Genomic DNA, 15,785 nt, shown 5'->3' with positions numbered 1-15,785 from the left:
GTTTCTCATATTTTAAGGCATCCCCAAAAAATAAGCCATGACAGGATTTCTAAGGGTTGGTGAAAAATAAGACATACCCCGAAAATAAGCCATGTCGTGTAGCCCCGACCGAGCGAGAGGCGAAGGCGCGGGACCCAGCAGGAGCTCCCTGCCTGCTTCCCCGAGCCGTCGCGCATCGGGGGACAGAGCCGAAGATCGGCGGGCGCTCCTTGCTGGGCTTGACAAGCCCGGCAAACAGCGCCCGCCGATCTTCGGACCTGTGCTGTGTGACAGGCAGGGGTGGGGGGAAGCGGAGATCGTTCTCCGCTCTCCCCCCACCCCCGCCTGTCACCAAAGATCGGCGGGCGCTCCTTGCTGGGCTTGACAAGCCCGGCAAACAGCGCCCGCCGATCTTCGGACCTGTCCTGTGTGACAGGCGGGGGTGGGGGGGGAAGCGGAGATCGTTCTCCGCTCTCCCCCCACCCCCGCCTGTCACCAAAGATCGGCGGGCGCTGTTTGCTGGGCTTGACAAGCCCGGCAAACAGCGCCCGCCGATCTTCGGACCTGTCCTGTGTGACAGGCGGGGGTGGGGGGGAAAGCGGAGATCGTTCTCCGCTCTCCCCCCACCCCCGCCTGTCACCGAAGATCGGCGGGCGCTGTTTGCTGGGCTTGACAAGCCCGGCAAACAGCGCCCGCCGATCTTCGGCCCTGTGCTGTGTGACAGGCGGGGGTGGGGGAGAAGCGGATATCGTTCTCCGCTCTCCCCCCATCCCCGCCTGTCACCGAAGATCGGCGGGCGCTCCTAGCTGGGCTTGACAAGCCCGGCAAACAGCGCCCGCCGACCTGTGCTGTGTGACAGGCGGGGGTGGGGGGGAAGCGGAGATCGTTCTCCGCTCTCCGCCCACCCCCGCCTGTCACCGAAGATCGGCGGGCGCTGTTTGCTGGGCTTGACAAGCCCGGCAAACAGCGCCCGCCGATCTTCGGACCTGTCCTGTGTGACAGGCGGGGGTGGGGGGGGAAGCGGAGATCGTGCTCCGCTCTCCCCCCACCCCCGCCTGTCACCAAAGATCGGCGGGCGCTGTTTGCTGGGCTTGACAAGCCCGGCAAACAGCGCCCGCCGATCTTCGGACCTGTCCTGTGTGACAGGCGGGGGTGGGGGGGAAGCGGAGATCGTGCTCCGCTCTCCCCCCACCCCCGCCTGTCACCAAAGATCGGCGGGCGCTGTTTGCTGGGCTTGACAAGCCCGGCAAACAGCGCCCGCCGACCTGTGCTGTGTGACAGGCGGGGGTGGGGGAGAAGCGGAGATCGTTCTCCGCTCTCCCCCCATCCCCGCCTGTCGCCGAAGATCGGCGGGCGCTCCTTGCTGGGCTTGACAAGCCCGGCAAACAGCGCCCGCCGATCTTCGGACCTGTCCTGTGTGACAGGCGGGGGTGGGGGGGAAGCGGAGATCGTTCTCCGCTCTCCGCCCACCCCCGCCTGTCACCGAAGATCGGCCGGCGCTGTTTGCTGGGCTTGACAAGCCCGGCAAACAGCGCCCGCCGATCTTCGGACCTGTCCTGTGTGACAGGCGGGGGTGGGGGGGGAAGCGGAGATCATTCTCCGCTCTCCCCCCACCCCCGCCTGTCACCAAAGATCGGCGGGCGCTCCTTGCTGGGCTTGACAAGCCCGGCAAACAGCGCCCGCTGATCTTCGGACCTGTCCTGTGTGATAGGCGGGGGTGGGGGGGAAGCGGAGATCGTTCTCCGCTCTCCCCCCACCCCCACCTGTCACCGAAGATCGGCGGGCGCTGTTTGCTGGGCTTGACAAGCCCGGCAAACAGCGCCCGCCGATCTTCGGACCAGTCCTGTGTGACAGGCGGGGGTGGGGGGGAAGCGGAGATCGTTCTCCGCTCTCCGCCCACCCCCACCTGTCACCGAAGATCGGCGGGCGCTGTTTGCCGGGCTTGACAAGCCCGGCAAACAGCGCCCGCCGATCTTCGGACCTGTCCTGTGTGACAGGCGGGGGTGGGGGGGAAGCGGAGATCGTTCTCCGCTCTCCCCCCACCCCCGCCTGTCACCGAAGATCGGCGGGCGCTGTTTGCTGGGCTTGACAAGCCCGGCAAACAGCGCCCGCCGATCTTCGGACCTGTCCTGTGTGACAGGCGGGGGTGGGGGGGGAAGCGGAGATCGTGCTCCGCTCTCCCCCCACCCCCGCCTGTCACCAAAGATCGGCGGGCGCTGTTTGCTGGGCTTGACAAGCCCGGCAAACAGCGCCCGCCGATCTTCGGACCTGTCCTGTGTGACAGGCGGGGGTGGGGGGGAAGCGGAGATCGTGCTCCGCTCTCCCCCCACCCCCGCCTGTCACCAAAGATCGGCGGGCGCTGTTTGCTGGGCTTGACAAGCCTGGCAAACAGCGCCCGCCGACCTGTGCTGTGTGACAGGCGGGGGTGGGGGAGAAGCGGAGATCATTCTCCGCTCTCCCCCCATCCCCGCCTGTCGCCGAAGATCGGCGGGCGCTCCTAGCTGGGCTTGACAAGCCCGGCAAACAGCGCCCGCCGACCTGTGCTGTGTGACAGGCGGGGGTGGGGGGGAAGCGGAGATCGTTCTCCGCTCTCCGCCCACCCCCGCCTGTCACCGAAGATCGGCCGGCGCTGTTTGCTGGGCTTGACAAGCCCGGCAAACAGCGCCCGCCGATCTTCGGACCTGTCCTGTGTGACAGGCGGGGGTGGGGGGGAAGCGGAGATCATTCTCCGCTCTCCCCCCACCCCCGCCTGTCACCAAAGATCGGCGGGCGCTCCTTGCTGGGCTTGACAAGCCCGGCAAACAGCGCCCGCCGATCTTCGGACCTGTCCTGTGTGATAGGCGGGGGTGGGGGGAAGCGGAGATCGTGCTCCGCTCTCCCCCCACCCCCGCCTGTCACCAAAGATCGGCGGGCGCTGTTTGCTGGGCTTGACAAGCCCGGCAAACAGCGCCCGCCGACCTGTGCTGTGTGACAGGCGGGGGTGGGGGAGAAGCGGAGATCGTTCTCCGCTCTCCCCCCATCCCCGCCTGTCACCGAAGATCGGCGGGCGCTCCTAGCTGGGCTTGACAAGCCCGGCAAACAGCGCCCGCCGACCTGTGCTGTGTGACAGGCGGGGGTGGGGGGGAAGCGGAGATCGTTCTCCGCTCTCCGCCCACCCCCGCCTGTCACCGAAGATCGGCGGGCGCTGTTTGCTGGGCTTGACAAGCCCGGCAAACAGCGCCCGCGTGCACTTTATTAAAAAATAAGACATCCCTCAAAAATAAGCCATGTCGTGTTTTTTTGAAGAAAAAATTAATATAAGACATGACTTATAATATGAGAAACACGGTAGGGTTGTAGTGATTGATCCACACAGCACTCTTACCTTCCAAGTAGCAGAATCGAGGAAGGAGGCTCTGCAGCCACTTGCTGCCTATATTGGTTATTACGGTAGATGGAGAGACCATCATTAGAAGAATTCATTATAAGACTAACAATGTATATTAAAGCTCACTGAGCTATGGCTTGTGAGCAGAGCTATGGGTGTTTTCTTAGAAAATTTACTTTAAAAAAAAGATAAAAACAACAATACATACAAATAATGATTGTAGAAGATAAGCCATAAATTTAAGCTGTGTAGAGCAACAACAGTAAACAAGAATAGACTGACATTTTCAAGAGTATTATGTCTTCAGTTTTGAAACTGCTGTATTGTGCTTCATGCTTGTAGGACATTGCTTATTACCAAGCCTTATCTGCTGAACAGTTACAGACAGAAGCTTCAAAGATTCATCCCAGCCCCTCATCCACTCAGGAATCCTCTGAGCCAGGGTTAGAATCTGCCACTAGTGCCAAGCTGGATGATTTACAACGTTCTTGGGAAACACTGAAGAATGTGGTAAGTCTCTTGGTGCAAGGAGGAAAAGGAGAGATGCTACTATAATTTTGTGTGTGGTTTAGGTGATTGTGTCAGAGTGGATTGTTTGCAAATATGTGCATGACCAGAGGGAGGGAGGGAGGGAGGGAGGGAGGGAGGGAGGGAGGGAGGGAGGGAACCAACTGGTGTGGTGGAATTTTAGCTGTAAGGAAGTTTCTGCGCAGAAAGTTCGAAGGTTTTAAGTAAGTTCATCAAGTATACCAAAGCCTCTGAAGGCACACATTATTTTTAAGTAGTGAGGCTAGATACAATTCGCTTCCATTATTGAAGCTCTGACTTCAGATAATTAAAAAATGTGGCTGCTCGATTTCCACCTCGGACTGGGTATTCTGATAATATCACAACTGTGCTGTGCCAACTGCAGTGGCTCCCTGGGTACTTGAAGGACTACCTGTCTCCATATGTACCCCCTCATACTTGAAGATCTTCAGGTGAGTACCTTTTTATGAGGTGAGGTAGGCAATTACCAAACAGCTGCCCTGGTGGTGGTGCCCCAATAGCGGAATGCTCTCCTTAGAGAGGTTTGCTGGCCACCCAACTGTTATTTTTCAGCACCAGATTTTTCCAAAGACTTGTAGATCTCGATCACTGCTGTAGACTGCTTTTGTAATCCTGTGACCTTTAAGTTTATTATGGGTGGTATTCAGTGAATGTGTCCTGTCAGCACAAGGATTTCCACTTGAACAGTGGTACTTGCCCTCTCTCCATCTCCGCATGGACCCCTAAATCTGTTGTAGGCATTCCCTCAGCACTGAGGAGCAGATTTAGAGATTTTGTGGGGTGTGCTCAAGAGGAGAAGGAGGAAAGTTCTGTTGTTGAAGAAGTTGGGATGCACCAGCTGGATACCACCCTATGTTTCATTCTTGTAAACTGCCCCAGGAATATGATTGAAGGGCAGTATAAAAACAGTATAATCCACAATTGACTCCCTCTTAGCTCTGGTATAGACTTTTTCAGTGCAGACATCCATGCCAACACATGGAGATAATGCCCATAACATGTTGAATGGCAGCAGTGTGGACTCAACTGCTTAACCCAGGAACCGTGTGCTGTACTTTTTTTTGCAAATTCATGTGTAAAACACAAACACATTTGTGCAAAGCTTTGTATCAATATGTCCATAGCAGCCAAATTGTTAACTGCATCAGAGATCATATGAAGCTCCAACTATAGGAAAATTATAGCATAAGGATGTGATTTGTAATTATAATAGATAAAATTTCAGACATAATTCACTCTTCTATGAGCAAACATTTCTATTTCTTCGACTCTCTCAGCCTCCTGCATCACAGCTACCCAATTCATCAGATCCCTGTGAGAGGGGGCAGGGTGGGGGCTGCTGAAAGGAAGAGAGGGCAGGGGTGCTTCCATGGGTGTTTCTTACTCATTATTTATAACTTTGCTTCCCTCCCTTTTTGGATTTTTTATGATGTTTTGTATATTATGTTCCATATATTGTGATACACTATACTCATATAGTATATCAATGCCAGTCTCTTCCTCTTTGTTAAATAAAGAAGTGTTTGTTGGTGTGTTTTTTTAAGAGTTGAATATCTAGTCACGGTTTACTTTACCTGTAGATTAGTGAAAAGCAACGTACCCTCTATGAGGCCCTTGAACGCCAGCAGAAGTATCAAGATTCCCTCCAGTCTACATCCACAAAAATGGAAGCCATTGAGGTGAAATTAAATGAAAGCCTGGGGATTGGGAAAAGTCCAGAGAGCCAAATGGCTGAACATCAGGTAAAAATAAATGAATGGCAAGATAAATTGTTTGCTTCTTGTTCACTTACATGTCTTTAGTCCTAAAATCCAAGTTCCTCGCACAGTTGTACTAACTACCCTGAAATTATATTGAAAATCTGTATTTTCTAGTTGTGTGATAATGTTTCCCACTCATTCACCCAATTTTATCCTGTTATTTCTTGAAAACAACAACCACCACTAGGCTTTGATGGATGAGATCCTAATGCTTCAGGATGAAATTGGTGAGCTTCAAACTTCATTAGCAGACGAGCTGGTGTCTGAACCACTAGATACAGATGCTGCTGACCAGTTGGCTCTACAATCTACGCTTACAGTCTTAGCAGAGAGGATGGCCACCATTAAGATGAAAGCTTCAGGGAAACGTCAGCTACTTGAGGTACAAAGATACTGAAAGGAAGTTTTCATCCTGACAAATTTATCAGTAGGACCTTCCATGGTCTTTCAAGTATTTCCAAGTGTCCCTACATTTCATTTGCTGCTGTAATATGTTTATCACTTGATGAGGGCCACAGAACTTGCATGTTACCTCACGTGGCACCAGTGCTTTTCAGTAAAGCCTATTCACACATTCAGCTGTATATCACTGAGTGCTGTTTAAACACATAGTAGGAACTTTATTTATGTGCATGCCTGTGTGAACTAATCCATCACATTACCTTACCTTGTGTGGATCTATAAGATGAACAAAATAGGTCAGATTCCTTCTGCACTGTTCTTTGAGTCTCTGGCCATGTTTCCAATTGTTTGATTAGCCTTTTACTCTAAGCTGCATTTATTTCCTCATTCATTTCTTAAATTATTCCTTTAATTTCCATTTTTGTATGTTAAGCTGCTCAGCACACATCACAGTGTTAAGAAAAATTGTAATCAAATTCTTAGTTCACCATCACCTGGACTCCCTTTAATTGAGTACATATGATAATCTGCTGTAGAGTTATACTTCCTTTCTGCTCTCAGCAGCCACTTTCTGTTACAAAATTCGTACACCACTATTCACATATATTAGGTTTCTATGAATCAAAACCTGTCCCTCGACAAATTAGGAGACAGTGCAGGCTTCCCCTGAAGAAAGGGAATGAGGTGATGATTTTAGCTGATCTGCCCCCTTTCCCCAGTGCCACCTCAAACGCTGTTTACGAAGGCCCCCCCCCCAACCCTCTGCCGCAACTTTTCAGGGGCTTGAGGAGAAAAGAACTGGCAAACTCTGCCATCTGCCCCTTTCCTTGAACTTGAGCAGCACTCCATGGAGGGTGGATCCAGCCCATCTATTTTTGTTCCTTTGAACTCAAAAGAATTGCAAATAATGGCCACATCTAATTACTAGGAGAAACTCAATGAGCAACTAGAAGAACAGCGGCAAGAGCAAGCTCTGCAAAGATATTGCACTGAAGCAGATGAACTTGACCACTGGCTCCTGAATACAAAAGCTACACTGGACACCTCATCGGTTACTGTTCAGGAACCCATGGATATGGATTCTCAGCTGGTTGACTGTCAGGTGAAATACCAACCATCATGTCTAAATATTACTTCTGATGCACCTATAGGGCTTTCTTGTGTATTTTTTAATTAAGACTCCTCACATGCATAGTACTCATGCTCATGTATTGAGCAGAAAACTTGTTTTTTTTTTTTTGCATTTACAGTGCATGTAGCACTTCCACATCTGGAAAGTGGAATGAGCAGTGCCTAAAGTAACCCAAGTGTTGGTTAAATAGACAGATGGCATTCAGAACTAGTTTGTGCAGCTTGCAAATTAGACACAGTCCTAATGTTTTAATCACTGGAACTTTTGAATACAAAATCTTGTGCTTTGGGCCTACTTTTTCAAATAGAGCATGTAAGTGTTCCCTATTCATTTTTAAAGAAATCAACAAATAATACTACTCTGTTATCCAAGCAGCATGCAGAAATAAAAGTGTTCCAGAATTCTTGAAGCTTTGTTACGTTCATCACAGACTCCTGTCTCATGTTCACTTGTTTAAATGAGATCACACTTAAGGACTGAGTTGCTCATTTCAGACATACCACTAAACTACGACTTTGTTTGTTTGTTTTTTTATAACAAAATTGGCTTACTGCTTAATTGTAGTAAAACTTCTAAGTTGGTTAATGCATTATTTGGGAACCTGTGGCTCTCAAAATGTTGTTGGACTACAACTCCCACCTTTCCTGATCACTGGCTTCCTTGGCTGATGGGAACTGTCTATAGCATCTGGAAGGCCACAGGTATCCCATTTCTTCCCTAACTGATGGTCTAGTGTTACATGAGTGAACAGAAGTGAGCTTTGAACTTCCATGGTCCCTCTCCTTACTCCTTCTCTACTGTAGCCACAGGAAAGATTGGAAATTTTGTTTTAAGTGTATCTCCTTTTTGTTTGCGTTTTTAACTTTTTTCTGTTTTTATTGTATATTGCTTAGAGATGATTTTGTAGAAGGCAATTAATAAATTAATTATCACAATCACCTTACATTTTAAACAAACTGGAGTTAATCTCTGACTGTGTTTTCATAGAATGCTAAACCATGGAACAAAATTGAGCAAAGCTTCTGACCCATGTGCTCCCCTTTCAGAACCCTGGCTTGTTGTTAGGTATATATAACAGATTGTGATTTAAACAAGTGAGCATGAGATATGAGTCTGTTATGAACTTAATGAAATTAGGTAGCAACATGCTTATATTCTTTAATGCCCTCTAAAACTGTTTTTTATTCATGTGTCTGATCCTATCTAAAACTCCACAGTTTTAGAGAAGAAGCCAAGCTACCATATGCATCTCAAATCTGAGGTAATATCAACACTACCACAGACACAGAAACCTAGTGAGAATGACAATTTTGACAATAAAGATTTTAAAAATAGATTGGTTTGCCATTTTAAACCAATCCTTAAGTTTCTACGTTTCCTCCTTCTGACTTAATTGTCATCAGATTAAATAGCTGAGGGCAATTAAATCAAAGTCTTTAAACTTGTTGTCAGAATATTGTCCCCGTTTTGGTATGCTGTGAAAGTACTTACCTGCATTTCAAAATAAACATGCCAGAGATTTGTCACTAGAGAGAGATAAGTCTCTTTCTAGACTAAAGAAGATTATGTGGAGGATCTTAGGGCCATTCATGCACCAATCAGAAAGATCCACAGTAAGTGGAGAAGCTTATCAACACAATCAGAGCAATGAAAGGAGGGAAGGGAGAGGAGGGCAGAAAAAGGGATCTCCCTGCATACAACAGGCAGAAGTGACAAAACAAGGAGAAGAGAGCAACCATAATCTGCTAATTGCCGTTATCTTGGGGTCATAGGTTCTGACATACTGATGCAGTAAAAGACTAGAAGAGCATTTAAGCATCTAAATATCACTGAAATGCAAGCAAATGTCTGTGCTACGAAAAAATCTTTGCTTTCAGACAATGCAGACTCTTGTGTTTTGGATGTTTCTTGTATGTAAAAATAAAAGCCAGAGCTTTGGGAAATGCAGAATATTGGAAGCACATTTGTGAAGGCTCTGTGGAAAACTCTGTGGAGCAGCAATGCAAATCTGCCTTGCTCTTAGCTTGGATGAGGATGAGGTAGGCCCTTGCGGATGCTGCAACATGTATGAATTTGCTTCCTTGTTTCTGCTGCTTCAGAACATGCTTGTGGAAATTGAGCAGAAGGTAGTGGCTCTGTCTGAGCTGTCTGTACATAACGAAAACCTCCTCATGGAAGGAAAAGCTCATACCAAGGACGAGGCAGAGCAGCTGGCAATAAAGCTCCGAACCCTAAAGGGAAGCCTTTTGGAGTTGCAGAGAGTCCTCCACGACAAGCAGATCACCATCCAAGTAAGGAGCTCTTCCTAATTGGCTTTAAGGGGGAGGGTTTGGGTTTGCATTTTTTCCTTCTGTGGGTTGGGGAAAATTTGAAAAAGAAGAAGCTGGCATTATTATACACCTAGCAGTAATTAAATGCAGGTCAGTTAGAATTGACCCCGTCAAGTTACAATTTAATTTCCTTATTAGCACCTTTAGGGAGAGCTAAATTTATTAAAGCCTGCTCCCTATCTTTGTCTTCTTCTTTGCCATTGTTCAATTGGAAATTGCTTGAATTGGAGCCTATATTTGTTTGTGTTCAGAGACTGGGATTTGTAGCCTTGTTTGTCCCTTGCCCTGTGCCCCCAAAGCACTTTTAAAAATGTTGCAAGCTTAGTTATTAAATTAAATCAGTTCATTCAGATATCTCCTAGACAGGAGAAAGAGGCAAATGCTTTTAAAAAACAACAGTTGTGCACCATCATTTTGCGTATGACACTTGTAAGCAGAATACTATTTCCAGCAGCAAAGTTATTTCAGTGGGTAAGGTGCATGCATTTATTTTAGAGTATGAGACAAATTTGACATTAAAAGATCTGTGCCTTTTATTTCATGATAACTCTGGCTGTAATTCCCCCAAAAGAATCCTTTACTCACATGCACCAACATACATGTGTGCATCCACATTTTTTCCTGGCAGCGTTTTCTCACATTAGGGTATATTTCTAATGCTGCCATCAGCTTCAAATGATGTGGAAGCAGCAGTGAGCCTTGGGGGTAGGGTAGGGTGCAGGCAATTCCTATGCTTGACCAGAACCTACCATGTAGCTTTTTGGATCAGGACCCTAATATTCAACTTAAATATTTGTTAGGCTAACTTAGTGTATTAAGAACTACACGCAAGTTCTTAAAGTATTATTATCTGCCTCTGAGATTCAGTTTTCCTGCTGTACGTATCCATATAACATTCTCTGGAGCAATATTTGAAGATGGTGAAGCCAACTTTTTTATATGAAATTGCTGAAAGAGCAGCTCATTCATAGCCTTTAGCAAACCACAGAAAGGGATAACTTCCTCCCTGATCCATTTGAATGTTATCTCCCTACATGATGTAATAACAAACCGAAACCTCTTTGTAAGCATGTGATTCCCTACTTACGTATAATTCTTCTTTGCATGTTAAGGGCATAAGGAATTCTCTGGGGATTAGTGACCAGAGACTTGAGCAGTACTTGAGAAATGGCACACCTATCTGATCACTATTCCTGAAGCAGGATAGCGTACCTGTGTCATTAATCACATGGCAGATGAAACTGAAAATTAAAATGTAGGGGTGCTTTTTCTTAACCCCCAAACTGTTCTACATTATAGTTCGGCAAACACATGTTGCCTGGAATATTGACCTTGAAGAGGTCAAGCAGTAGCTTTTCTGTAATCTGCAGCTATACATAGCTCTGGAGAATAGTAAAGGGAAAACGTGCTGAAGAGAGTGACACAAATCAAATTGGAATCTAAATGGCACAGGGTAGACACTTAACATCAGCAGTACAGTATTCAGAAACCAGTTAGTGAACATTTAAGTTTCTCATATCGCAGTTCAGATGGAAGGCCACATAAGCTTTCCTTACAGTACCAGAATCACATTAAAGCAGGACTTAAATTTGGACCTGAACGATCTCTTGAAGAAGTAGGAGACTCCAAATCCAGACCTGAGATTGACAATCCCATCTCCCTAAATTCATATTCCGCTTGTATTCCTCCTCCACCCTCTCATTCATTCATTCATTCATTTAAAGCAGGGTACTACACAGGAAAAGGAGGAGTGTGAGCCAGATCTAGCTACTTCTCAAGGTCCCAGTGTCCAAGAATGGCTGCTTCAGGCACGGACAACCCGTTCACAACAGCAGCAGAACAGCCTGCAGAGACAAAAAGTGAGTGTAATTAGTTACTACAAATCCTAAACCTGTTTAAATGCAGTGAACCATTCATTTGAATTGTGTATACTTCACATTTGCAGATGTCCACATTCTGTGTGTGTGTGTGGGGGGCTAGCAGGAGAGCTCTGCAACTTTGGGAGTACAGCCCCACTTCCCATTAATAGCACAACACCCCTTCATGAAGGGAACCGTGACCCCTTGTGGTCTTTGGGAGTTGTGTTCACTGATTGCTCCCATCACATGCACTTTGACCCTTTCTGTGATTGTTTAAGGGATGAGTAAACTATGTTTCAGCTCAGTTTAGGAGTAGCCCTTTGTCTGTGGAGGAATGAAGATGCAAGGAAGCATTATAACTGTGGCCAGTCTGATCTGAAATCTTGGTTGTTTTCATTCATTTTCCTGTATGCCTAAAATGCATTCTAGAAGTTGTACTGTATTTGGTATTCCTAAATAGTAAACAGGATGCTGTTCAGCCAATTGTGCTTGATTCTTTTCAGGAGTTAGAGAAAGAGCTAGCAGAGCAGAAGAACCTACTTCGCTCTGTGGCAAGTCGTGGAGAGGAAATTCTAACGCAGCAATCTGCTTCAGAAAACTCTCATATTCGGTGAGGCTAGATCCTGTTCAATAGCTTTGTGTTGTTTGATCATGCCAGTGTGTGCTCATACCTTCGTGTGTTATTTGTGTTTTAATGTAAATGAAATCTGAAAAACAGTTTACATTTAAAATAAGATTCTCAGAATTTATTCAAGATTTTGACAACTGCTGGCTAAATCATAGCAGTGTATTGTTGTTTTTACCTAATAAGTCTAAACATTTTTTTTAAAAAAAAGTTCCAAGTAAGATAAGCAGAGGGTCAAAAAAGCCTGCCAGCACAAGGCCTTGTTAGAAAGAGGCGCATTAACTCATAATACACAACTTGCAGTTTTCTTATGAAAGGTACCTAAAGTTTATTCCTATACTTAATATGAATTTAATTAATTTTTGGTGTATCTAATTTTTAAAAACTTTGGAAGGGTTAAATATGTAAAGAATTAAATGCTTACTTAATGCAGTGCCTCAAAAATCATACCCACCAATCAGGGATGCCGGTGGCTACCCTCGAGTGACGACGCTCCACACCATTGTGTCTTTAAGACTTTTATTGGTACATACTTATTTACAGTGCAAGAGATAAGAGAGACATAACTGTTCAGTCTTCATCAGAATCTTGCAATGGCACTTTCCGGTTATGCGCCCAGCAAAGTAGTTTGGGGACCCCAAAGCGCCGCCCCTTGCTCCTACGGGAGCTGGCACGCCTCAAATCAGGCGTTGGGGGAAAAGGGCGCCTGTCCGATGCTCCGATGCTGGCCATTTCCTGTATAGGAGCTCCAGGCTGCAGTCACAGCTCTTGTATGCTGCTGGAGCCCTGTACCGACCTGCTCACTTCCTCCTGCCCTTCACTGGATCCGCTGCTGGAGCTCTAACTGGTTGAGGAGCTGGACTTTATGATGGTGGGCTGTTCTCTGTAACTCCGCCCCCTTACAGAAATGTTACTGATTTCAGCAATGATGAGGCTTCCTAGTTTTAGTGCATAAATACTATGAGTACTTCAGATTTCTATGAAATCCTTAATACAGCCCAGTTAAAGTGTTCTGGAAGTGTAGGAGACCTGCCACCAGCACCACAGCCAGGCAGGACTTCATACGCAGTCACTGGGTGCAAGTCACCTCTACTTGCATCCACTCTTAACTTGTATAATCTCAGTGGTTTACATAACTTTCATGACTGACCCTTCATATCAGGTGTGGAATGACTGTTACTCTACTGTACTCATGTATACTCTCCTCATCAAAATATGAGGAGAGTATACATGAGTACAGTGGTACCTTGGGTTACGAACGCGATCCGTTCCGGGTCGCAGTTCGTAACCCGAAAAGTTCGTAACCCGAAAAGGGCCCGAACCGCCATTTTGCGCATGCGCAAAGCGCTATTTTCGCGCTTTGCGCGTGCACGCACGCGCGGCAAAAATACTTCCGGGTTTGCGAAGTTCGTAACCCGGGTTGTTCGTAACCCGAGGTGTTCGCAACCCGAGGTACGACTGTACAGTAGAGTAACAGTCATTCCAGAAATATTGCAGTTTCAGGATTGCTAATTCATATTTGCCTTTTCCATCAACAGGAAGCCTGATGTATTAACAGAGGAACTAAGTTTAGAGGGAGAAAAACCATCAGCTGAAGATCAAATGAAAATGAAGTGGGAAAGCCTCTATCAAGAATTCAGCATTAAGCATAGGCTGCTACAGAATGCTCTGGAACAAGAACAAGAGCAGCCGGTAGGCTTTCTTTCAAAACTGTTGTTTTCAGCACTCTTTACAGAAAAAGAAAATGGTAAAATCTACAACCCAGTAATGTCTTTTTCTCAGAATGTAAATTGAAAAAGGAACAGTTTAAATCAAAGCCCTACTAACCAAATAAAGAGAATAAAAGCATCATTTACATTTTTGTCATGTCTGAAAATCGTCATCATTACCTTTTCCTTCCTTCACAGCTCTACAGTAGACCAAACCGACTTATATCTGGCATGCCAGTGTACAAACAAGAAGGGCAATCTCAAGATAAACCATCAGCTGCATCTTTATTGGTTGGTTTGAATGAGGCTTTTGAAGACGCTTCTTCCCAGGTAGGATATTTGATTATGTTCACTTTTTGGGGGGTAAAGTGCAGTATATATTACTATACTAACGGACCTGCCTCTCTCTTTTGTGGTCCCTTATTCAGCCTGGAGGTGTGGAGAAGGAGAGCCTGCACTTTGAGCAGAAGTTGTACAGTGGTGTTTCAGCCACTTCTTCTTGGCTAGATGGTGTTGAAGAGCACTTGTTTGTTGCCACAGCCCTGTTGCCCGAAGTAACAGAAGCTTGTCTTTATAACCAGGAAGTATGTAGTCCTAGAATTGCCATCTTATTTATTATTTAAATATCTCTCTCACTTTTCATGAATTAATGATCCCAGGGCATGAAACATAATAAATTAAAAGACAAGCAATAAAACCAATTCAATGACTTAAAATACCAGATAAAATACCGGTATACTATGTACAGTAATTGTATATCGTATATATGTAATTCGGGGTTGTTCCCTATAAAGGCTTGGTTGAAGAGAGATGTTCTTACCTGGTGATGAAACATAAATAGTGATGGCTCCAACCATCATGGAAAAGGTTTTATCTTGTGCCACTGCATATATTTTCAAGTGTTGTTTGGTTTTATTCACATATACTCCAGGCTCTGGCTAAAGATATCAAGGAGATGACAGAAAAAATGGATAAGAACAAGAATTTGTTTTCTCACATATTTCCTGACAATGCTGACAATAGAGATGTTATAGAAGACACCTTGGATTGTTTTCTAAGGAGACTAATGTTAATGGAGACACTGGTAAACCAAAGATGTCATCAGATGAAAGAGAGACTCCAGCATATTCTGAGTTTTCAGGTAAAGTTTCCCTTAACTTCTTAATGATTCCCCCCCCCCTTCAGATTTTTTTTCTGAACAGGAACATCATAGAAACAACAAAAGATCACAAAGCAGTGAGTTAGCTTTTGAGTTCCAGAGAACTCTTCCTTGGGCTAAATAGAATGCATATAAGATATAGAAAAATGATTTTGAGAATATGCAATCAGCACATGTGTCAACAAATACTGAATAATAAAACAGATAAAACTGACATCATTTATCATGATCAGTGTTCAATAAACAAACAAAGGAAGGAAAGTGAGTGAGAAAAAAACATTGCTGGTTGAGGATAAAGGCCATGTTGGGGAAAAGAGTCCAGCATTGCAGAGGGTTAGGTTGGGATAAATGACCTTTGTGGCCACTTCCAGCTCTACAGTTCTGTGATTCTGTGACTGCTCAAGCTATGACATAACCCATGCCTGAACTGTAGCATCAGTGTATTTGAACAATGTAGAAATGGGTAGGCAAACTAAGGCCTGGGGGCTGGATCCGACCCAATCGCTTTCTAAATCCAGCCCACGGACAGTCTGGGAATCAGCGTGTTTTTGCAAGAGTAGAATGTGTCCTTTTATTTAAAATGCACCTCTGGGTTATTTGTGGGGCTTAGGAATTCGTTCATATATATTTTTTCCAAAACATAGTCTAGTCCCCCACAAGGTCTGAGGGACAGTGGACTGGCCCCCTGCTGAAAAAGTTTGCTGATCCCCGGTGTAGAACTAGAAGCCCTCTAGTTACTATGAGTAGTAGAGCTGCAAGCTAACTGCCTCACATCACGAATGAAAGAGGCTGACACTGGATTGCTCCAAATTATGGTTAACATCAGTGCTTTTTTTCTGGGGGGGTGTGTGTGCAGGGGTACCCATACCCCTAAAATTTTTGTGAATCTGAGTTTGGCCTTGTTGAGAGGCAGT

General features: G+C 46.0%; 1 protein-coding gene across 18 annotated transcripts in view; it reads left to right on the top strand.

Moving 5' to 3' along the window:
- The window catches only part of SYNE1 (spectrin repeat containing nuclear envelope protein 1), a 296,175-nt gene that overhangs the window by 188,251 nt on the left and 92,139 nt on the right, over window positions 1–15,785 (top strand). For 13 of the 18 annotated variants that reach the window (XM_088667313.1, XM_088667312.1, XM_088667319.1 and 10 more), the window contains 11 exons: window positions 3,689–3,856; window positions 5,476–5,637; window positions 5,843–6,037; window positions 6,986–7,159; window positions 9,289–9,480; window positions 11,244–11,378; window positions 11,882–11,988; window positions 13,542–13,695; window positions 13,911–14,042; window positions 14,141–14,296; window positions 14,644–14,853. In XM_088667313.1, the coding sequence (XP_088523439.1) occupies window positions 3,689–3,856; window positions 5,476–5,637; window positions 5,843–6,037; window positions 6,986–7,159; window positions 9,289–9,480; window positions 11,244–11,378; window positions 11,882–11,988; window positions 13,542–13,695; window positions 13,911–14,042; window positions 14,141–14,296; window positions 14,644–14,853 (1,785 nt within the window). The remainder of the gene's footprint in view (window positions 1–3,688; window positions 3,857–5,475; window positions 5,638–5,842; window positions 6,038–6,985; window positions 7,160–9,288; window positions 9,481–11,243; window positions 11,379–11,881; window positions 11,989–13,541; window positions 13,696–13,910; window positions 14,043–14,140; window positions 14,297–14,643; window positions 14,854–15,785) is intronic. The other 5 variants (XM_088667311.1, XM_060272757.2, XM_088667309.1 and 2 more) reach the window with 2 other exon arrangements.

Source organism: Zootoca vivipara, chromosome 3 (assembly GCF_965207765.1).
Source record: "Zootoca vivipara chromosome 3, rZooViv2.hap1.1, whole genome shotgun sequence".
NCBI lineage: Eukaryota > Metazoa > Chordata > Lepidosauria > Squamata > Lacertidae > Zootoca > Zootoca vivipara.
This window is presented reverse-complemented; position numbering and strand designations above follow the sequence as displayed.